At 39.6% G+C, this 25,544-nt stretch overlaps 1 protein-coding gene across 2 annotated transcripts in view; it reads right to left on the bottom strand.

The window, feature by feature from the left end:
• Nucleotides 1–25,544, bottom strand: part of PDHX (pyruvate dehydrogenase complex component X) — a 96,521-nt gene that overhangs the window by 3,512 nt on the left and 67,465 nt on the right. For both annotated transcript variants that reach the window (XM_050955397.1, XM_050955396.1), the window contains 2 exons: nucleotides 16,903–16,961; nucleotides 11,506–11,664 (listed from right to left, as the gene is read on the bottom strand). In XM_050955397.1, coding sequence (XP_050811354.1) covers nucleotides 11,506–11,664; nucleotides 16,903–16,961 — 218 coding nt within the window. The remainder of the gene's footprint in view (nucleotides 1–11,505; nucleotides 11,665–16,902; nucleotides 16,962–25,544) is intronic.

Raw genomic sequence — 25,544 nt, 5'->3', positions numbered from 1 at the left:
GATAGTTTTGCCATTTAAATATGACATTGAAAATGATTAGATGCTGCAGTTGTTTAAGATGTGAGGGGTGAGACATTTTGGATGAGGTGCCTGGGGAAGAAGACTAGGCCTGGCAGCCAGAGAGACTGGATGATGAGCTGGAAGGGAGTAACTGGTACTGGCTGACATTTAAAAGAAAGATTGAGACTCTGACAGAGAGCCTGGATGTGGAGACTAGGACTGGACAGACAAAGAGAATGAGACTTGGATAAGACTCCTGAGGAGACACTGGGACTGGATAGGCAGGGAGAGTAGAACTGGGCTGAGGACCCAGGGATGTGGATAAGACAGGACTGGAACAGGGGCAGGCTGGAGAGGATAGAGCAGAAGGGATCAAGTATAGGCAAAACAGCCAGAAGAGTCTGTACCCCCACTAGAGCACGCCCTCCTCCAGAGCCTGGAATGGAACCCACGATTCCGGCGTCTCACCAATCTTCTGCTATAAGCAAATATCTGGGAAACCCACTGGCAAAGTGTGCCATTCTCCTGTAGGGCTAGTCCACACACAGGATGATAACCTACTACTTCTATCAGTTACTCTGTTAGTTCAGTAGCAAAGGTCTGTGTGAGACACCAAAACCTGCTGATGAACCATGTGTGTCAATATGATGCCAGATGATTAAATCTGTTGGGGGAGGGGTTCTAGTTTGCTTTCTTAAAAACTTAGGGAAGCACACACAAAAAATACACTAAAAGAATATTAACATTGCAATGTCAAGCACTCAAAAGTTAGAAAATGCCTTAATTTAGCCCCCTTCTGCATACACATTACTATACAGTTTTTAATTACATGGTCACATACTATGTTTTCCCCACAGGAGCCCTATTTCATTCAGTATACTGGATGGACAGTGCTCACTTAAATGAGCAGCTATTCAATATTTTGTTTTCTCCTCATTATTGAGTGTGTTGCTCATAGCCTTATTTGCTGCACACTATCCATACCCTGCTCCAAAGGCAGAATTATTAGTTTTCAAATGGGCTTGTCTATGGTGTTCATCACAATAGTATCTGAGCGCTTTGCAAACATTAACCTATCCTCACAACACCCCTGGGAGATGAGGAGGGAGATATTATCTACTTTTTATAGATGGGGAGCTGAATCATAGAGCGATTAAGTCAGAAAAATGTTGGCTTTGTTGCTCAGCAGGTGCTAACTTAACTCATATGTTTTGGGATTGCTCCCATATCCATATATTTTGGGCAGAACTTAATTGCAGAATTAATTATTTCCTATCAAAACGGTGTTGCAAACTAAACAAGTAATTTTAAACCTAATGGATGTTCACTGGAAGCTGAATAAGTCTGAAAAACTTTGGCTTAGCAGAGTACTAATAATTATTAAAAGACTAGCACTACAAAAAGTGAAAAGCCAAACAGCAACCGAATACTGGAGCATAAACATTGTAAGCTTGGTCACCGTGGAAAGAATTGACTATGGTAAAAGAAATACCCAGGAAAAAAAACTTTCAGAGATGTAGGATGCTGTCCTGGAAGTATCTGAATGATCCTATTTAGTGCATGCTCCCAACATCTCTTCTCTACCAACTTCCTTCCCTCTCCATCTCTATAATCCTCCTCTAAGTATTGCTTTTATTCTTTATCTTAATTGTTTTAATTAGTTGTATTTTTATATACATTAATTTGTTTTGTTGCCTTCAGGAAGGAAAAATGTATACAGACTGCAGTGTCTTCATCCATATTCTCAAAATCCTAGAGCTGGTCTGAGCCCATCTCCCTCTGATTGTAATTTTGGAAACAGTTGCTTTTTTCTGAAAAATCAGAGAGAGATGGGCTCAGACCTGCACTAAGATATCAAGAATATGAGTGAAAGGAATGCAGTCTGTATACTTTTTCCAGGCTGTAGGCAACAAACAAATGATAGGTTTCCCACGGTTTCATAAGATATGAAGGAACATTTAGGCTTAGTTAAACTGATGAAAAAAACCAAAACATTCAAACTATATTGCTCCCTTTAGAAAAGTCTTCTGATAACAATATATGTGGGATTTATTTGTAAGAAAAAGGTCCAGACATTTACTTTAACTGCCTAAGTCACGGGGAAATAAGCTGAAAGGCTTTTCTTGTTAAACATAAAATGTAAATAAAGTCACTTGAAGAACATCCTAGGTAAGACAGGATGAATTAATGTTTAGGGCAGAGGCATGGGTTCTCTTCATCTCTGCTGAGAGGCCTTGGGCAAGGCACTTCACCTCCCTTTCCTTAAGTGATCCATAACACCTTCAAATCGCTCCTCAGGACACCAGGTTTCTATAAAGTCCTCAAAAAACAAACCCACCAATAAGTGATAATGATACAAAGCTTTTTGTGTCGGAGTGGAGTTTTGTGAAGGATTAGCTTCTGGGTTTTAACTCAATTATCTCCATTTTGTGAAAAGGTGTCCAAGGTAACAGACTTTGTAATAAACTAAAAAGGACAGACTGAAGGGAAATAAGGAATAGATGATATTCCTTATTTTATACAAATGTGTATAAATTAATAATGGTGTAAATTTTTATTGTATCTTTTTCCCTAAACCTTTATATGTCAGATCACCACTCTCTGAGTGCAAGAATTGAATCTTTGTGTCTCTGTTGACAATGCCTAGCATCAGGGCCAGCTCCACAGTTTTTGCCACCCCAAGTAATGGGAAGAAAAAAAAGCTGCAATTGCAGTCAGCGGCAGCTCCACCACGCCGCTTTCTTCTTCGGCAGCAATTTGGCGGCAGGTCCTTCCCTCTGAGAGGGACCAAGGGACCCGCCACTGAATTGCCACCGAAGAGCCTGATGTGCCGCCCCTTCCCCTTGGCTGCCCCAAGCACTTGCTTGCTGAGCTGATCCCGCCTAACATATTGTGGATGTTCCTGGCATATAGATAATGAAGAGTAATAATGTTCCTTAGTGCTGAAATGGGAATGTTAACACCCATTTTTATAAAGGTCTTAGCTATTTATGGGGAAAACTGCTATATAAAGTCTTGTTATGAAAAGAAATATAAGGTGATATTGTTTCCCCTCTTGCAAACTAAAATTCTATAGTGCATGTAATAAAATCTGAATTCTGCATATAATCCCACCAATGACATACAAAAATCAAGTTCAGTGAAGTTTTTCAATTCATTAAGCAATACCATACTTTTCTGTATTACTTATATTTGCATGTTCAGTACAGTATGGAGGCTGCAACTGGTACACGGCACATTCGTATGAGACAGCCTATATATATTTATTTTTGAAGGCAGTGTAGCTATGATTATTCAAGTGCTCTCCCTCCTCACCAAGTGAATTTTGTATGTGAACAATACTCTATAGACAGCCTTGGAGAAGTAAAGTTCACTATGCGCAGAATAGGTACAGTGGCGTTCAAATTTTTTCATGCTCTGCTGCCACTGTACCATAACTCTGACCGTGACATTGTTGAATTAGCCAGCCACAGAAGTAAGAGGGTGACTTAGTCTCTATGACCATCCAATCTTCAGTCTTTCTAGAGGGAGGTCAAGAAAGAGAATATAAGGAGATATAGGGGAGATTAGTGCCAGATAGGGTGATTTTTTTTTGGTGACGGAGTCACCTGCCCACTAGAAAATGAATCCAACTCATTAATTGTTGTTTGCAGCATTGTTGTAGCCATGTTAGTCCCAGGATATTAGATAGACAAGGTGAGTGAGGTAACCTTTTATTGGTCCAACTTCTGTGGATAAAAGAGAGAAGCTTTCAAGCTACACAGAATTCTTCTTCTTTTCCTAGACCCAAAGAAGAGCTCTGAGTAGCTCAAAAGTTTGTCTCTTTCACCAACAGAAGCTGGACCAAAACAAGATGTTACTTCACCCACCATGTTTCTCTGAGAATCATCAACTCATTTCACATACGCTACCAAACAGTCTTGTTTAGTCACGAGTGACTTCAGCTAGATTTCAACCAGTGACCTAAAGGATAAACACATATTTTGTCATTAGTCCTTTGCACCAGCCAGTCTTCTTAGATTATTAAGTATTTCTGTGGTTTTTTTTGGAAAGTACTTCTGAGACAGAATTTCTCTCTGAGAAGTGATAACAGTTAAGCCATTAAATTGCTCACAAAATGAAATTTAGAAATAAACTACCATAACGATACTAAAGAGGAAAATACAATTTATAAAAAAAGTTTACAAGAACACTCAGTAAGGTATTGCATGTTGCATTACACATGAATGAGGGGCAGGAAAGTCTTTTGTGAATGCTACCCAAAATCCATAAACCTGGGAATCCTAGATGCCCCATCATATCAGGCATTGGCACCTTGACAGCAGGATTATCTGGCTATGTAGACTCTCTCATCAGGCCCTACGCTACCAGCACTCCCAGCTATCTTTGAGACACCACTAACTTCCTGATAAAACGACAATCCTTTGGTGATCTTCCAGAAAACACCATCCTAGCCACTATGGATGTAGACGCTCTCTACACGAACATTCCACACAAATATGGACTACAAGCCATCAGGAATAGCAGCCCTGATACCATCATGGCAAACCTGGTGGCTGAACTTTGACTTTGTCCTCACCCACAACTATTTCAGATTTGGGGACAATTTATACCTTCAAGTCAGTGGGACCACTATGGGTACTCGCATGGCCCCACAGTATGCCAACATTTTTATGGCTGACTTAGAACAACGTTTCCTCAGCTCTCATCCCCTTACGCTCCTACTCTACTTGTGATACACTGATGACATCTTCATCATCTGGACCCATGGGAAGGAGGCCCTTGAGGAATTCCACCAAGATTTCAACAATTTCCACCCCATCATAAATCTCAGCCTGGATCAGTCCACACAAGAGGTCCACTTCCTAAACATTACAGTGCTAATAAGTGATGGTGATAAAAACACCATCCTATGCCGAAAACCTACTGACCACTATACTTACCTACATGCCTCCAGCTTTCATCCAGACCACATCACACGATATCTACAGCCAAGCTCTAAGATACAACCACATTTGCTCCAATCTCTCAGACAGAGACAAACACCTACGGGATCTCTATCAAGCATTCGACAACACCCACCTAGGGAAGTGAAGAAATACATTGACGGAGCCAGACGGCTACCCAGAATTCACCTACCCACAGGACAGGTCCAACAAGGAAAGTAACAGAACACCACTGGCCATCGCGTACAGCCTCCAGCAAAAGTCTCTCTAGCACATCATAAAGGATCTACAACCTATCCTGGAGGAAGATCCCTCACTCTCACAGACCTTGGGAGGCAGGCCAGTCGTCACTTACAGACAGCCCCCCAACCTGAAGCAAATACTCACAGCAACTACACACCACACAACAAAAACACCAACCCTGGAACCAAACCCTGGTGCCAACTCTGTCCACATATCTATTCAAGGGACACATCAGCAACACCATCGGAGGCTCGTTCATCTGCACATCTACCAATGTGATATATGCCATCATGTGCCAGCAACACCCATCTGCCATGTACATTGGCCAAACCGGACAGTCTTTACACAAAAGAATAAATGGACACAAATCTGACATCAGGAATCATAACATTCAAAAACCAGTAGGAGAACACTTCAATCTCCCTGGTCACTCAATAACAGACCTAGAAATGGCAATTCTTCAACAAAAAAACTTCAGTGTGAAACTGCAGAACTGGAATTAATTTGAAGACTGGACACCATCAGATTAGGCCTGAATAAAGACTGGAAGTGGTTGGGTCATTACAAAACCTAAACCTAATTTCCCAAATACTAATTTTCCCCTACTGTTACTCACACCTTCTTGTCAACTGTCTGAAATGGGCCATCCTCATAACACTTCAAGTTATTTTTCCTCCCTTGGTATCCTGCTGTCAATTGAATTGTCTCCTTAGACTAACCTCACACTTCGTAAGGCAATTCACATCTTTTCATGTATTTACACCTGCTCCTGAATTTTCCACTCCATGCATCTGATGAAGTGAGTTCTAGCCCACGAGAGCTTATGCCCAAATACATTTGTTAGTCTCCAAGGTGCCACAAGGACTCCTTGTTGTTTTTGCTGATACAGACTAACACAGCAACCCCTCTGAAATTTGTGAATGGTTGTGATTAGCATGTAGTGCATTATATTAACAAAGACTAACTACAAAACATCTTTTAATGGGTTACGCCTATCTTTAAGGGACTTCACAGATATGAGGGAAAGGATTCTAAAGCTAAACAGCTCCATAAATGTTTTTACTTATTATAATAGTTTGGAGTTTTAATGAGTTCATAAACGATGAGTTTACAGGTAGCCATAGTTCAAAATGCAACATTAGACATCTGAATAAATAACCTTTGTTATAAATCCATTTTCCTTTCCTTTTTCATGCTCTTATTTTTTCCCATGGAGGAAATGTTATTTTTTGTTATTAAAAAAGGGCAAGCTCCAGAGGGCAACATTACATTTAAAAAACTCACATTATAATGGCCAGTGTGAACCAAAAAATGTCTTACAATAGGCTAGAAATGTTTCAGTACCAACTTGGAGAAAGAGAGAAAAGGACCAGACTCTAATATTCTTACTGACACTGAAGGGACTGTTCAAGGAGTGAGGTACAATTCAGTGTCACGCCATCAGAATGTGGCCCAAAGATTTGCTTCGAGGTAGAAATGGAGAGTTGGACATTCAGAGCAAAGAGCAGCATACTAGCAGATGTAAATGATTTCATTAAATTACACAGGGGTACCTTGTATGTAGCACTGTTTTTCTGCCAAACTCCTCTTTCACAGTCACCCATTTGCCTACAGAAAATCTTCAATAGTATCAAGTTCTCTCTATCCTTCTCCATAAGTGGTGATGCGTCTAGATGTTTCTTCCTTTATGAACTGGAACTTTGCATGAAGTGCAAAACATGCGAGTCTGCTTTTCTACTAAGAAATCAAAAATTTGCAGACATATTTCCTACTTTCTTATCTCTTTTGTCTGCCTTGATGTTGCTTCTGCTGTCAGTCTTCTCTAAAGGGGTGACTCCTGTAGGACAGTCATGGTAGTCAGAGCCTGGTCCACAAGTTCAGATAGAGAGAGAGACCATGAGCAGGCCAGCTGCCTTAGGCCTTACTCCCAGTACATGTGAATTTGGGGAATTCACTTACATTTGTGCTTCAGCTTCTCCATATTACAGTGTGCGTAATACTTATTCTGTTTACTTGCTTTACTACTTTTTACTTTTACAGCACCTTCTAGCAGAGAATCATGTGCACTTCATAAATATTAATGAACCAATCCTCACAACTCCCTTGTGATCTAGCTGTTTTTAATCAATTTACAGATTAATGTTTGTACAATATTCTGAAACTGTAAAACACTATATAAGCATAAAGTATTTTTATGATCACAAGTGCTACTGAATCTGATGCTGGACCTCTGATATAAGGCCTTACTTCCATTGATAATAATGGGATCTGCCCAGGGCAATTTATGATAAAGTCATAATTACAATTTGAAGCAGGATTTAAATTAACTTGTCACAACTACGAGGTATATCTGCACTGTTGTTGTAGCTGTGCTAGTCCCAGGATCTCAGAGAGACAAAGTGGGTAAAGTGATATTGTTTATTGGACCAACTTCTGTTGATGAGAAAGAGAAGCTTTCAAGCCACACAAAGCTCTTCTTCAGGTCTGAGAAAGGTGATAACTCCTTATCTGTTCCACTTTGTATTTAGCTGTGATACTCTGAGTGCTTTTCTCAGACCTGAAGAAGAGTTCTATGTAAGCTCGAAGGCTCGTCCTTTTAGCCAAGAGAAGTTGGTTCAATAAAAAGACATCATCAGTTTACCCATGTTGTCTCTCTAGCTATAAATTATGAAAATAAGATTATTTAAGGTGAAGGTTTATCATACAACAACTCAACTTTCACTCACAAGAGAAGAATGACAAATGCAGATTGACACTCATTTCAGCATGGTTTCCTCATATAGAAGTTGACCTAATGTGTTACTGTCAAGTGGAACAAATAGCTTTACAAACTTTTCTAATGGGTTTTGTCCACTAAAAGTAAAAGCTAAGGTCTTCTAGGAACAAAACAGGAGCAGCAGCAACCACCAGAGTACCACCCCCACCTCCGAGCAGCAGCGACCGCTGGAGTGCACGCGCGCGCACACACATACACACACACACACACCCGCCCACCTGCCAAGCACCAGCATTCTGGAGCACCCCTTCTTCCCCATCACCTACAATTTAGTTAGGGGTATTTTTAGTAAAAATCATGGACAGGTCACTGGCTGTGACTTTTTGTTTACTGGCCATGACTTTTACTAAAAATATCTGTGACTAAATCATAGCTTTAGCCATTATTATATTTGGGGGGGGGGAGGGTATTGACAACACTTATCAAAATGAACATTCTGAAGTCCACTGCAAGGTATGACCCTCGCAGATCAGAAGTAACTACAGGGCTCTGGGAGTAAGGTAAGGGAGTTGGGAACACAAGTGGTGTTCTCTTCAGTCCTTCCAGTCAAGAGTAGGGGCCTCAGCAGAGACAGATGCATCCTGGAGGTGAATGGCTGGCTGCGAGGACAGTGTCACCAGGAGGGCTTCAGCTTCCTTGACCATGGGATGCTGTTCCAGGAAGAAGGACCTAAACATAGATGGGGCCACCTATCGAGGAAGAGGAAGAGCATATTTGCCACGGACTGGCTAACCTAGTGAGGATGGCTTAAAACTAGGTTCGATGGAGACAGGTGACCAAAGCCCACAGGTAAGTAAAAAACAGAGATCTGGGAGAAGGGTCAGAATCTGGGGGGGAGCATGGGCTGTTATAGCAAAAATAAGGAAGAGACAAGACAGAACTGGGGGCAGAAATCAAATCAGTATCTTAGATGTCTGTATACTAATGTGAAAAGTATGGGGAATAAGCAGGAAGAACTCAAAATGCTAGTAAATAAACACAACTATGACATAGTTGGCGTCACGGATACTTGGTGGGATAATATTTGCATGACTGGAATAATGGTATAGAAGGACACAGCTTGTTCAGGAAGGACAGGCAGGGAAAAAAGGGAAGAGGCGTTGCCTTATATATTAAAAATGTATTCACTTGGACTGAGATAGAAATAGGAGACAGACTTGTTGAAAGTCTCTGGGTAAGGATAAAAGGGGTAAAGAAAACAAGGATGATGTCATGGCAGGGGTCTACTACAGACCACCAAACTAGGAAGAAGAGGTGGATAAGGCTTTTTTTAAACTAACAAAATCATCCAAACAAAGGACTTGGTGATGATGGGGGACTTCAACTACCCAGACATCTGTTGGGAAAATAACACAGCGGGGCATAGATTATCCAACAAGTTCTTGGAATGTATTGGAGACAATTTTTTATTTAAGAGGGTGGAGAAAGCTACTAAGGGGGGGAGGCTGTTCTAGATTTGATTTTGACATATAGGGAGGAACTGGTTGAGAACTGAAAAGTGGAAGGCAACTTGGGTGAAAGTGATCATGAAATGGTAGAGTTCATGATTCTAAGGAATGGTAGAAGGGAGAACAACACAGTAAAGACAATGGATTTCAAGAAGGCAGACTTTAGCAAACTCAGGGAGCTGGTAGGTAAAATCCCATGGGAAGCAAGTCTAAGGGGAAAAACAACTGAAGACAGTTGGCAGTTTTTCAAAAAGACATTATTAAGGGCACAAGAGCAAACTATCCCACTGCATAGGAAAGATAGGAAGAATGGCAAGAGGCCCCACTGGCTTACCCTGGAGATCTTCAATGATCTAAAACTCAAAAAAGAGAGTCCTACAGAAAGTGGAAACTCAGTCAAATTACAAAGGATGAATATAAACAAACAACACAAGTATGTAGGGACAAAATTAGAAAAACCAAGACACAAAATGAGATCAAACTAGCTACGGACATAAAAGGGAACAAGAAAACATTCTACAAATACATTAGAAGCAAGAGGAAGACCAAGGACAGAGTAGGCCCATTACTCAATGGGCGGGGGGGGGAAGGACAATAACAGAAAATGCGAAAATGGCAAAGGTGCTTAATGACTTTGTTTGCGTTTTCACCAAGAAGATTGGACGTCTAACATAGTGAACGTCAGTGAAAATGAGGAAGGACCAGAGTCTAAAATCAGGATAGAACAAGTCAAAAATTACTTAGACAAGTTAGATGTCTTCAAATCACCAGGGCCTGATGAAATGCATCCTAGAATACTCAAGGAGCTGACTGAGGAGCTATCTGAGCCATTAGCAATCGTTATCGAAAAGTCATGGAAGACGGGAGACATTCCGTAAGACTGGGAAAGGGCAAATAAAGTGCCCATCTATAAAAAAGGGAAATAAGGACAACCGAGGGAAATACAGACCAGTCAGCTTAACTTCTATACCTGGCAAGATAATGGAGCAAGTAATTAAGCAATCAATTTGCAAACACCTAGAAGATAATAAGGTGATAAAGAACAGTCAGCATGGATTTGTCAAGAACAAATGGTGTCAAAGCAACCTTATAGCCTTCTTTGACAGGGTAACGAGCCTTGTGGATAGAGGGGAAGCAGTAGATGTGCTATATCTTGACTTCAGTAAGGCTTTTGATACTGTCTCGCATGACCTTCTCATAAACAAACTAGGGAAATACAAACTAGATGAAGCTATTATAGGGTGGGTTTATAACTGGTCAGAAATTCATTTCCAGAGAGTAGCTATCAGTGGTTCACAGTCATGCTGGAAAGGCATAATGAGTGGGGGCCCACAGGGATTGGTTCTGGGTCTGGTTCTGTTCAATATCTTCATCAATGATTTAGATAATGGCACAGAGAGTACACATAGAGTTTGCAGATGATACCAAACTGGGAGGTGTTGCAAGTGACTTGGAGAATAGGATTATAACTCAAAATTATCTGGACAAACTGGAGAAATAGTCTGAAGTAAACAGGATGAAATTCAATAAAGACGAATGCAAAGTACTCCACTTAGGAAGGAACAATCAGTTGCACACATACAAAATGGGAAATGACTGACTAGGACGGAGTACTGTGGAAAGGGATTTGGAAATTATAGTGGATCACAAGCTAAATGAGTCGACAGTGAATGCTCAAATGGTCATAGCCACAAACAAGGGATATAATAATTACAATAAAACAAACCACCCCCACCTAGGGCCTGGAGAAAATACTGCAAATACTAAAAAAAATCTGAAATTACTTATTTGTTGTTGTTTTTTACTCTATCAGTTCAATTAAGACACAATTTCACAGGCTGTAGTGAGCCACGTTTAGCTGGGATTTCACTGCACAATTTGCATTTAAAAAGAGTGCTAAGAGAATGAATGGCAGAGACTTACTATTTTAATAATAATTTAAAAATTCCAACACCACTAAAGCAGCTTTAAAGACCATTTTAAAACTGCTTTAAGATCATCATTCATGTTCATCTGGGTCACGCCATATACATGGCTCCAAGAAGCTAAACAGCCATGATATTTCTAAGCTTACTGTACATCTGGGACCTACCTTTGCAGAAGCAGAAATTTCCTGCACTCCCTTGGCAACAGCATCTTTTATGATTGGTGTAATGAGACCTCGGTTTGTTGCCACAGCAATAGAGATGTCGATGGATTGCAGCTGCCTGGGGCCCTCTCCATCCCAGGTCACATTCACATCTGGCATTTGCTAGAAAAGAGAAACAAAAAGAGAGCCAGCTGTTAAAGGAATAATGGTTCAACAACTATTAAAAGGAAACCCCTTTAAAATGCACAGTGATATACAGGCATTCACCAAAGTAATTAATGCAGTACAGAATGCTGTTTGAGAGAACAGGTCACATCTGTCATCAGGACTGCCATGAGCAAGACAGGGATAATAAAAGACTTGCCATGTAACTCTAAAAATAGACCTACTTTATTAGCTAGCATCCATTTAAATCTACACTGTCAGCAAGTGCGAATGTATGCTGCAGAGATGGAAATTGTGCAGCAGGGGGGCAACAAGAAATATTTATGAACACTCAGGGTCATTGGGAAACTAATGATATGCTAACAGCAGGCTCCAAATTCCTTTGGTGTTCACAAGTATCACCTTTTGGATGTCTGAAATTCAAGAGGTACAAAGCAGAGGGTTTTTTGCCAGTCATGAAGTAGGGTGAGCCAACATACTATATTTATATTTTATATGAGAGGGTAGTGAACAGATTAAAATGGAAAAGGGATGCAGAGATCCTACTAAACATACACCAGGATAGTAATGTTAACAGTTTTTGCCCTGCTTGTTTTGGTACTACTCTAATCAAAAAGGTTGGTTGAGTTTTAACTGAGTATATTGCAAAATGCTGAAGTCTATTATTGGTGTTAGGTTCTCTTTTCCAAAAAAGCCTCACGCAGATTTCTAGGGACAGATGCAGGTTGAAGTTAATCGATTAACGATAACCAATCACAAGTCCTCTTGAGTTTACCAAACACAGCAAGGTAGATCAAAAAAAAAAAAAAAAAAGGCACGAGGGGGGAGAGGAGAGAGAGATGGATAACTAAGGCAATTGGTAACAGGGTATTTGGCCCTTCATGTCTAAGTCAGCAGCTTTAAGTAATCCTGATCAACAGTGACCATACATATATGATCTTTAGGCTTGTTCTGTGTTCAGTGCAAAATGAGTTATCAGAAAGTCTAATTCCTAGTGGAGAGATGTCTCAGTAGAAATGCCCATCCAATCACTGGCCTAGGAACTGAACTTTCCTCACTCCCTGGTAGTCTAACATCATCATGGGATGAGATATACTGGCAAGTGGTAGCAAGAGGGACCCCTGGGGGTTTATATGAAGCTTCAAACACTAGTATTGTCAATCTAGCAATTGTAAAAACCCAAATAATAAAATAACCTGGAGTTGAAAAGCTGAAACTTTGTATCTTGCTGGCACTTTGAAGCAAGATTTTTTTAAACCTGTTTTGAACATCCAACATTCAGATCTCTACCTTGTCATCCCACAGATGGTACTCCTGGGCTATTTGCATAAGAGGAGAATATGCAAGAAACATTTAAACATTCTCAGCTCACCTTCTTATGTGTATGAAGATAAGAAGAATTATGATATTGTGATGTATTATTTTGTATCCTTAAAGAGGAATACGTTTAGCAGTCAGGGAAATGTAAAAATCTCCTATTAAATCAAGTAGTAGTAGTCAAAATATTCTGAATTTCAAGTTTTTCATGCAATTTTGTCAAAAACTCTATTTTGATTAACCATCTCCCACATCCCCAAACATTTAACAAAAATCTTTGGGGGGTTTTGACTAGCTAATAACAGAGCGTATTTCTGACATGCTATGTATATATTTCATTATTTCTGAACATTTTAAGTTACTATAAATCAAATTTGAGTGTGGGTTGTTTTTATTAACATCACAATAGTAGAATGGAGTGGGAGTAGTCTTATGATTACTAAATATTTTCCAAAACAATAAATAGCTTTTATGTAATATACACACAAAATTAGCCCATCATTAAAATACTCTATTCAATTTTCCCTCCCCAATTTACATATTTTAATTCACAAATGTCTTCTAGTTATCAACTGCATCAAAACTGGAATAGTAAAAGCCTATGTGCCAACTCATTTATAACTGCTCATATGCACAATGTACTAAACAAGCTGTTCTCCATCATCATCCAGTTATTAGAGATTGCTGAATTTTCGTTAAGAGCCTGGAAGACGACATGTTACTGCTGATTTTTTAATGCCCAGCAGCAATCTAATCCTTCAGTAGAAGAGCCTAATGCTGGATTAGCAATGACAGTCAACAAAAATGCAAAACCTAATCAACTAAAATTCAGATATTAAGAACAGAAAATCATATTCCCTAAATTGATTGGTGTAGATCATTCTGTAATAATAAATGCAGAAATCCCCTTTTAAATAACAAATGAACAACATGCATAATCCTTACACCATATGGTAAAACATATGAAAAAAATCAACTGCGAAAGGTACCTTTTATAGTTGCTTTAAGAGTATATCTATACTACAGAAGGGAGATGCGATTCCCAGCATGCGCAGACAGACTTGCACTAGTTCACCACGAACTAACACATTAAACATAGTAGTATGGATGTTGTGACACTGGCAGCAACTTGGGCTAGCCGCCCAAGTCCAAGCCCGCCCAATCTCTTGGGTCTGGGAATGGATGCCTAGCCCGATAGCTGTCACTGCCACAAGATGCAACATCCACAATGCTATTTTTAGCACACTTTCTTGTGTTGAGCTAACATAAGTCTGTCTACTTAGCCTGAGAATCACACCTCTAAACCGCAGTGCAGACACACCCCCAGTTAGCAGGCTGCACCTGCTAGAAGTATTAACTTGTACTTAGAAGTTTTTGCAATACTGTCATAAACAGATTGTTAAGGGTTAATGTCTCTTTTACCCGTAAAGGGTTAACAAACAGGGAACCAAACACCTGACCAGGGGACCAATCAGGAGACAAGATACTTTCAAATCTCGGTGGAGGGAAGCCTTTGTTTGTGTTTTTTGGGTTTGGCTTTGTTCTTTCTGGGTCCTGGAAGGGACTAGACATGCAATCAGGTTTCTTGCAAATCTCCCTGCTACAGTCTCTTATACATTCAGAATAGTGAGTATTTAGTAAGAAAGGCGGTTATAGTCTTTTGATGGTTTTCTGTATTTGCAAATGTGTATTTGGCTGGAAGTATTTTAAATTGTATTTCTGCTGGAGGAGGCTTTTCCTCCATTTCTATAAGCTGACAGACCCTGTAACTTTTACTATCTAAATTGCAGAGATAAAAAGAAAGGAAAAAAAGTAAAAGTTATTAAAAGTTTTGCTGTTTGATTTTTTCCCCTTGTTGAGGCTCAAGGGAATTGTGTCTGTACTTAACAGGGAAGGGGAAGGGAGGGGAGAAGGGGGAATCCCTTTGTTTTGATTCACGGAGCTTGAATCTGACTATCTCTCCAGGATAACCCCGGGGGGCGGGGGGGACCAACCTGATTTCTCTGTGTAGTGATTCAAGGAGTTTGAATCACGGTGATCTCCTAGTGTACCAAGGGTGGGAAAGATCTGGGAGGAAGAAAGGAGAAGGGGAGGGAAATGGTTTATTCCCCTGTGTTGTAAGACTCAAGGAATTTGGGTCTTGGGATCCCCAGGGAAGGTTTTGGGGGGACCAGAGTGTATCAGGTACTGGAATTCCTGATTGGTGGCAGCTTATCAGATCTAAGCAGGTAATTAAGCTTAGAGGAATTCATGCTGGTACCCCAACTTTTGGACTCTAAGGTTCAGATTGGGGAAAGATACTATGACAAATACATATCATATAAAAAGGGGTTTTAGAACATTAATACTATTATTTAACTTATTCTTTTATTGACAGAAGAAATGAATACATAAAAATTGACCATTTTTTATTTTGAACACTACATTTTAGTAAATTGCTGTAGATAGAAACTGTGCTATGTGCTAAGTAGCAAACAGACAGTATCCCTGATGTTGGGAACAAATCTGTGGACCCCTAGAACTTCAAAGTTATCAGTGTACTATACACTATGGCCACTCAGAACTTCTTCCAATTCCAAAATCCTGGCCTCCACCATTTAATCTATAATAGTCATTTGATTTCTATACAGTAGGAAGAGCATCTACTTTGGGTGCTCAACATAAACTAAACTACAAAAATAAATAAATAAATAAATAAATAAATAGTAGTACACACATACACCTACACCTCCATTATGGCTAAACTACAACAAGTGCATCCTCTAACAGTTATTTGCAGCAATATGCAAATAAAGTACGGAAACAATCCACACATTACTCCCTCCCCTCCCCCATTAAAAACACCCTCCCAATTCTCCTCTTTTCAAATGCTTAGGCAACAAGATGGGCTTTGCAATGTACCCTTAAAGTAATGAGATGTAGGCAATTTTGGACCAAAGAGGGGAGGAAGTTTCAAAGTCAAAGCATTCTCACAGAGAATGTTCTACTACTCTTTTGAATTTCACAGAAGAGTCTCTGTATCTGCAGCAATATGGCATATGGAAAGAGGCAATCTCTCAGGTATACAGTTCATAGGTAAGGCTACGATTTTGTCACAGAGGTTGCAGAAGTCATGGAATTGGTGACTTCCAGAGAACTCCATGACTTCAGCCAGTGGCAGCTGGAAGCTGCAGGGTACTACCACCGTTCCTGAGCCACCGCAGGGGGACCCTGGAGCTCCGAAGCCGCAGCAGGGCAGGAAACCCCGGAGCTCTAAGCCCCAATGGGCAGTAGGGGCCCCCAGAACTCTGAGCTGGGGCCCTCACAGCTGCCCATTTTGTCATGGATATTTTCAGTAAAAAAGTCACAGACAGGTCACAGGCTTCTGTGAATTTTTCTTTATTGCTCATAACCTATCCCTGACTTTTACTAAAACTATTGTTGAGTTACTGCTCCGATGACTGGGAGATTGCTGAGCGATGTTCGGTCGCCGACTTGATGGCATTCCTTGTGAATTCTCACTTAGAGTGGGCCCTGTGAAGGCCACCATCTTTCACCACAAAACTGCAATAAATTTGGCTACTGCTGACACGTAGCCATTTGACTCGATCAACTTCAGGTAAAGTTGTAGTTGCTGCTCTAAGCCAGCCATACAAAAGAAGACTAAAAATATGCATGACAAAATCTTAGCCTTAATGATAGGCCATTTAGGACTTTATTAAGTCAATGCCAACACCTTAAATTCCATGTCAAAAACCAATACACAGTGCAGATCATTTGGCATTATTACTATGCTCAATACTTTCATCTAAAAAGGAGGTAATGCACAGAAATACAGTTATACTATAGTACTAAACAAGCTTTGTCAATACTTCTTTTGTCCCCCTCAAAAAAAGTTTATACTACAACTATATTATTGAAGGTAAATTATTTACTTACTTTGAGGGTAACTGCTGTTGCTTTGATAATAAAGTCATTTACTGATACTTTAATATCATCTGTAAGAGGAAAAATAAATACAAATATTATGAGTAGTGGTTACCACTGTAGCTCCAGAAATTACAAACCAGACAGTTTCATGACTGAATATTCCAGTGTGTCAGTCAATTAGTCTTTAGGACTCTTAGAAAGTCATACTGGCACAAATAATTAAATAATTGGGTTACACATAATCACAGCATGTAAGCACTATATAAAATGCATACATTCTAGACACAACGCACAAGGCTTCTATTACCACAAGGAAAGAGCAGTTCAGAAATAGTGTCCTATTAATTCCACAACAGACAAAGTCTCCTCTAGAAGATACTCCAGTTTATTTGTTTCCATATTGAAGTGTCAGACGAGGGAGATGTGAATGGACAAAGCACTGCCTAATACATTACTGGGAATATTCTCATATAGGCAAAGGAAAAAGAAAGAACAGTCAAGATGCCCTAATAAAAATTAGAGATGGAAAAAAAAAAACAAAAAACAAAAAACAACCACCCATGACTGAATGCTTCACTAGTATTTAAAGCACAAAGGATAAAATTAAACCAGCAGATGTGGATGGAGAGGCAAGCAATTAGGAGAACTGCGATTCATGAACTTTAGAACAATTAGTTTCCATTAATTTAGTTGTGTTAGTTGACAAGAAATGTCTATTCTGGGAACAAACTTAGCTGTTCTCCAAAATTCTCTTAATTGACAGGGAAAATATCACATGACAGAAATATCTTATTTCCAAAGGCAAAGACATATCTTATTTTCAAAAATGACCTTCTGTGTATTTTAGGATGGAAAAAAAAAAGTGTGTTCAGTTTTTAATCAATGCTGATGAGCAATCTGGTGGCTTAACTACACCTCTACCCTGATATAACGCTGTCCTTGGGAGCCAAAAAGCCTTACCGCGTTATAGGTGAAACAGCATTATATTGAACTTGCTTCGATCTGGCAGAGCGCGCAGCCCTCTCCCTGACCCCACCCCCCCGGAGTGCTGCTTTACGGCATTATATCAGAATTCGTGTTATATTGGGTCACGTTATATCGGGGTACAGCTGTATTTTTTTTAGGGGGTGGGCCCGACTAACATATTAATGGTTGATCTAGTGCCTTTACAAAAGTGCTGGACTTAGGAGTGGAGAAACCAAAATCCTCTGTCTCCTCCACACAACAGGAACCTCCTGGAAACCAAGAAAAACTCTCCCCTCCCACCGGCCCTGCACTCACCTATGAATGAATGGGAACCTGGTGTTAACAGCTTCTAGAGGGAATTCAGTATTAATTGCTTCACAAACCCTGGCCTCCAGGCTAGGACTACCAACAAGATTAGCATAAGCGCTAGTGATTGTATTTGTGTTTTTGAATATCCACCCTCCATGAATTAGACTGAAACCTCCAACTCATATCACAGCCATTACATATGCTTAGTCCTGACATAGATGAGATTAATCATCACATGAGCAATCACTTTTTGTCAGATTAACATAACAGAGGTTCTTTTGTTTCAAATGCTTAGGTCGGACATGAATAAGAGATATACATGAACCCATGCACTATTAGTTAACGTGTGAGCTCATCTTTTAATTAGTTCATTAAATACTGAAGTTCCGATGCAAACCTTAGCAATTTCCTGTATTTTTCATTTTTTCAAGCTATTTCTAATTTTTAAAAAACCCTTTAAGGGAATGCCAAAATTTAACATGGTTAAACAACAACACACAATCAGGATCCAATCCCATAACCGTTTATGTGCATATATTTAAGTAACTCATATGAGTTAGTGCTTGCTGAATCAGGTCCTGTGCTTTACAAATATGCAGTTGGGCTGAGGGACAGGAATGTATGTTAAAGTTCCAACCTGTCATTTACATCCATGTTTACCTTGCACTATCCTGGGAATTGTGCATGTAGCTGAGTGAACTTTTTTGAAAATCTGGCGAAATGGATTCTCTTTTCAAATAGGTTCTAAATAAAGGTTCTTGTTTTGCCCCAAGAGTTTTGAACTGGTGACCACCACTGAAGGGATTTCTGATTCAATGCCGCAGATCCAATTGTGCCTGTACTGTGTTGATTCCAGGTCTGTTCCAATATAGGATGAGTTAGTGTTCTGTTTCCAGTCAGTGTCCTCCCAAAATATCATGAAAACAACCATTCTTGAAAGATTTTGACCCAGATGGCATAACTCTCATGGAAACAAATGATGCTGTTGGTTGGGGTTTTCCAAGTAATTTAAGAGATTCAGAAATTCAGTGGGATTAGGTCCCTTTGGTTCCCAGCTGTAGGCTCTAAACCCAAACACCAGCTCTAATTTGACCTATCTACAAACTAATACAACTTTGAAAACTGCCTTGGCAGCACATTTCATAATTACTTATTATCAAGCTGACCCATTTGGCTCCACCAGCGGTTATTGCAATTGGACATTAAATGTGGGGGTGGGAAAATACAGTAAGGAGAATAGTGAATAATGAGCAAACCGATTTTGATGTGTGATCTGGAAGGACTTTGCTAATAGATCACTCTCTTTACAATGTATTGTATAGCCACTCTTTAGACCTTTCCTGGCAGTGAAGAGATGAAATTACTGCAGAATGTGAGAATACTTTTTCCCTTCAAGCACACATACTGTATGTAGGAGGTGTTTATGTGCTATTCTCAGATGGGAACCGGAACTAGAAGAAAAAAAAATCACTAATCAGGAGAACTTTATCATACAATCCTATCCTTCCAGCTGACACCATGAGAAAAACTTCATTCTTTGCCTTTGACATCATAAAGCAGACCACATCTCCACTTGACTCACTATAATGGGATAATGATTTACTTTATAACACTGCATGCAGAATAAATATACAGAAACAGTGCTGAGTTTAAATGGAGAAAGCATGCCAGTCACTTAGAACTCCAAACTTTAGACAACATTGATATGTCAAAATGTCAAGATAATTTACGGAGATCACGTTAAAACTTAGACATTTTTCTAACAATACTTTGGAAGTCTTTAGGACTAAAATGGGAAGACGTTTTCTTTTGCTAGAATGGCTTACAGTGAATTAATTACTAAAAAAATCTGTAGTTTGATATACTTAATGTAATATTTAGTTTACATTTATGTATCCTTTTTTCCAGATAGTTACCAAGGTACTTTGCAAACTCTAGTATATATTATACATGCAGGAACTGCTCCACATGCTAATAAAATGTAGCCACCTCTGAAGTACAATCTAGCTGCTTTAAGAGTATATCTACACTACATGTCTGAGATTTTTAGGGTATTAAATACATTATCAAAAAAGCTACAGCTTGCTGGACTAGTCTATTGTCATAGTAACTGCTGGCTCCTGAACACCCAAGGCAGCATAAATGCTTCAATTCAGGGGGTTAGGTTTACAGCACTTGATACACGTGTTTGAAAACATTTCTCAAACAGAGGAAATTAAGCTGCATCTCCATAATTAAGAGATATTTGCTTAACTCTAACTAGCGAAGTTGGGAGTCATATCCTAGTCTCCTTTTGTCCACATAACTAATCTACAGTATTTATCATCATCATTGGTACTGTCTTCCCAAAAGAGAGCCAGGACTGTATTCTAATAGCTGGGATGCTGCAGATGAATACCGAGCTACACTGGCAGAGGTGTGTATGAGACACAAGCTTGTGCACATTATTCCTAGCCGAGCCAGAAAAGTCAGTGTCTATTTCCCTTAGTGCAAAGGCATAGTGAAAATAGACTTCATCTTTTAACCAGGACCACCTTAAATGTGTTTATTCATAACAAATCAGAACCATAAAAGCTCTCTGTCTAGGGGATGCTGGATTCTCTTGCCTCCTGGACAGCAGCTTCCTCGTCATATGTAAGAAACCACCATCCTAAAACCAAATTAAAAAGGGATCACAACTCAATTTTCAGAACAAAACTCAGTTTTCATTTAAGGACATTCTGGCTCCTCCACCCACCCACCCACACACACACACCCTCCACTTCCTGCAACACTTAGGAAACAAGTGAATTTTTTAAGGCGCCCACTCCAAAACGCAAGTGAATCATTTTATAAAGACAAGATAATTCTGTGAGTAGAACCCATTCCAATTCCTCCTATGACCTTTAGTGGTTTGAAATCTACTCAAACTCCCTTTGATGATAGCCTGTGAGTAAGATTTCATCTGAGGGAATAAAACCAAAGGAAAATACTCCAGGTACTCTAGCAGTTAAAAAGTAGTCAGTCAATGACAGCAGGATCAGACCATATGCCATCAGATCTGGGAAATCTGAATATAACAGCTGAATTTTCCCCTGGGACTTTACTAAAGAGGAAAGGTAGTGTAGTCTAGTCACTAAGGCACAAGACTAGGAATCCATAATTTTTGAGTTCTAGTCCCAGCTCTGTGCCTTTGTCATCTCTGTGCCTCAATTTCCGTATCTGTAAAATGGAAGAACAACTCACTCACAGGTTGTAGTGTGAGGAATAGCAAGTGATTATGCAATGCTTAAAAAAATGTAATCCCCTCGATGAGTTTTAGAATATGTCACACCAAGAGGTCCATGCACACACCCCCAACATGGGACAGGTTTTTTTAAAAAAAAGTGTAAAATCTAGCTTAAGTTGCTGAAGTTTATATTAAATTATTTTTAGATTTAAGCTGTTTTTCTTAGACTAACTGAGAAGCGAAAGGAAGCTGTGGGCACATACCAGGTAAAATATAGAGCAAAACAAGATGGCAGGGGCAACCTACTTCACAGATTCCAAAGGCAGAAGGCACCAGTTAGAATTTAGACATGATCAAGTATAAATGTAGTGACCTGTCCTCCTCCTAAAGGAGGTAACCCCACCTCTTGTTTTGCTCTATTTTTATATAAAGGTAACTTTGGCAAATCCAAAGGCATCCACATGACAACCCACTCGCAAAGAAATTTAACCTAGCCCATGATTATTCTTTTTTGCTGTTGCAGCGTGACAGTATCAAAGCTGATTAACTTTGTGGTAAAAGCCAAGCATTCAGTAAATCAAAATCCCTTTATCATCATGCACTGGCATCTGGATGATCCCATTAGTGTGAAATATTTTTAGCACAGGACTATATTAAGCTTTGAATGGGAATAGATGCCACACATTATGAAAGCTATGTTTTTCATTTTAGACAAAAATTTCTACCCAACTGCACATAGATTACTGTGCACACAGACTGGGGATTACTAGGCACTCTTTCCCCAAAGACAAGAAAATTGTTTCTTCGTTTTGGTGTTGGCATTGTTGTACAGAACACTTACATATGGAACCATGAAAGCTACTGAAAACCTGGGGTTTGTGTCTAGAACAACAATAATTCTTTCTTTAAAAAAAAAGGTTAGAAAAATTCAGGATGAAAAAAGCGAAACAATAAAGAGACACTGCAACATAGATAAATGGTAGAATTAGTCAAATCATGAGGTAATTTAGTGATGAATAATTTATTTGATGAACCCATTGTTGAATGTTATTCTACCTGTTCTGTTTGGTGAGTAATTTAAATATTTGAGATTGATATAGTCACACGAAAAAGTTCAATATTCATTAAACTATCTGCAATTAATGTGACTAGTTACTTGTCAAAATTTTACCCAAAGTCCAATTTTTTTTTTAAAGGGTCTTAAGCTCTTTGGAGTTTAACTCTCGTTGAAAATCAATGGGACCTTGGATCTGAAGTCATTTAGGTACTTGTAAAAATTTTACTCCAGACCTAATACATGCTTATTTTAAAATGATATATATTCAGTTTGCATTTATTACTGATATACTGATTATTTAAATATTCTTTTGTGTGTATGTCTATATATATTTATTTATTTTACACGCATGCACACACACACACACACACGCACACATACCCCTCTATGTTTAAAATAGTTTGGTCCACAGCTGAATATTGCACACCTGTCTGGGGGAAAGGTCACTTACGGACTGTGTCAATATCCAGCTAAATGCAGTTATGAGACTTGTAGCTGAAGTCCACTCTGCTGCCTTGGCTTCCAGTTCTTGTAAACATCTTTCCTCAAGTTATGCAGTGAGAGATGGCTACATTGCTTTCCCATACTAAGGCACTACTCACTAGCCAAAAGCTCTCACTCCATGACAACCTTGTTCACTTGCCTCACACTCACCTTAAGACCTGCCAACCATCCTCACAGAACATGAAACAGGGCAGGCTTTGATGTAAAAACAGCAAACACTCCATAGATGATCCCACCATCAAACTGCCTGTTTTCTTGCTCTGCCATAGACACTAGATGACCATCAATTGTACCAGGATGTTATGTGGAAGATGCACTCACCAGATGCACAAACGTTGAATGAAGGATTCACCACAGTGTGAACGCAGAAACCTCCATTCTATAGAACACATTGTGAACAAGTGTCCATCTTTTCATTTCCAGGAGGGATAGCAAAAGTGCACCCTGCATCTCCTGAAGCTGTCAAACTTTCTGGTAACTTGTAAATGTTGCTATTTCCATAGCAGTGCATTCAGTGCATAGGATGGACAGGGCTCAAGGAACAGATCAGGTTTTTGTAGTGAAGAGATTGTTGTCTGTAGGACCCTTGTTTATTTGTTGCAGAATGAGGCAGGGGATTGCATGAATAAGGCTGGTCTTGTGGTTTAAGCACATGAATGCCACACTGCAGAACTGGTTTTGATCTCTGACTCTGCCACAGAGTACTTGTATGATGCTGGGTAAGTCACTTAAACCAAACTTTTCACAGGTGACACAACATGTTCCTCATTTTCTGAGTGCCCAGTTTGATACCCTGGGGTCTGTTCTGCCAAAGTTCTCGCACTCACAAGTGCAACAGAGAGCTTTAATATACTAAGTAATCTGAAAAAAAAATGCTATAGATAACAAATTTAGAGGGAGTTGAGGAAAACACAGAGCATGTGATTCTCCTGGGAAACAATTTAAAGGACTACAGACAGGGGATTATAAAAGACCTGCATTATGTAGCTCTGCAGCAGATGGCTGAGAGTGGGAGGGAGTTCAGTGATGGGATCAGAATCACTGCCTGTTAGGTGATCTACTGAGTTCCTTGGAAGCAGTATTCCCAACAACTTCCTGCCTCAGCAGAGATTTCCCCCTGACCAGCCCCTCTCGTTAGCTCTCACAAACCTCAACCCATAGACCCTCTTAGGGTTGATATGATTGGAAAAGCAGCAGAAGCCACAGTTCTGCTCCCAGCTTCACCCCGCGCTTCTGATGACACAGGACAGGGTCCAATTCTGCTCAGACTTAAATCAACAGCAGTTTTGCCATCTACCACTTCAAAAGGATCAGGAGCAGAATGATAACATACAACTCCTAGAGGGGGTGACATTTTTACCTAGAAAAAGAGAAGACTCCAACTAGCAGAAGAACAGCACTTTGAGATGCTCAGCTGAAAATGCAATATGCTACACACACTAAGTGCTAAAACTAAGTTTCACAAAATCCCGGTGAGATTAATAGCCCAATTCCATCAGGTGCCTCTATTTCCATAGACTTTAATAGGAATCATTTAGCAGTGTTCAGGATTAGACCCGAAGTGATTCACTGTGTGACACTGAACAAGCTGACAGAGTTTGGAATAGATAGCCCTGCTCCCAGTGCTCTGCTCCAAACCCTTCAGTAAGATAGCTCAATTTATACAGCAAGGACAAAAGTGTCCATTTCGTGAGATGATAGTGAATGCTGAGCTCAAATGACTTTATATTTCATGGCTGAAGAAAATTCCATTGGGATTATTGCCCATTTGCCCCAAAAACCATTTTAACTGGAACAGAACTACAGTTTAGAAGAGACCAATGCCCAAAAAATCTTTTATGATGGTGAAGATAAATGGAATTTCAGTGGACAATCTGCCATTAGAGGAAAGAAAACAGCACATATTGAAATGGAAGAATTACAGAACAGCTCACATGCATTTTCTTTAAACCTCATGGCTTTTGAGCACCTAATTAAACCAATGTTAATGGTAGAGGGAGGACATATTGTAAAGCTCTAGAAAATCTATACATGTCTGAAACTTAGTTTTAAATTAATAATTGGAGATATACCAATCTCCTAGAACTGGAAGGGACCTTGAAAGGTCATTGAGTCCAGCCCCCTGCCTTCACTAGCAGGATCAATTTTTGCCCCAGATCCCTAAGTGGCCCCCTCCAGGATTGAACTCACAACCCTGGGTTTAGCAGGCTAATGCTCAAACCACTGAGCTATCTCTCCCACCTATTTGGGTTCTGTACAATCTCTATAGAAAATGTTCTAAACTATGTGCTAGATGACAAGGAAATAAAGTATTCAGCCACTTCCACAAGGAAACATGAAACAAAAATTATGATGTCGCTTCATGAATGATTCAATGCTTACAATAAATTCAGACAGACTTTGTCACAAATAAAGCTATATATAAATCCAAATATCATAGAATCTTTCAATCAAAGTTCCTACTCACAAGGGCCCTTTCTGTTTGCATTCTAGCACTAAATTTACAAAAGTAATGCACACAGGGTTTGAGTCATGTAACATCTTGCGCCAAATCTAAAATGCAATCCTATGTGGGCAAATGAACTGGTGTAAATTGGGGCATCTCCC

The sequence above is a fragment of the Gopherus flavomarginatus genome, chromosome 5, assembly GCF_025201925.1.
Source record: "Gopherus flavomarginatus isolate rGopFla2 chromosome 5, rGopFla2.mat.asm, whole genome shotgun sequence".
NCBI lineage: Eukaryota > Metazoa > Chordata > Testudines > Testudinidae > Gopherus > Gopherus flavomarginatus.
The sequence above is the reverse complement of the archived record's forward strand: the minus strand, read 5'-3'. Positions and strand labels throughout refer to the sequence as shown.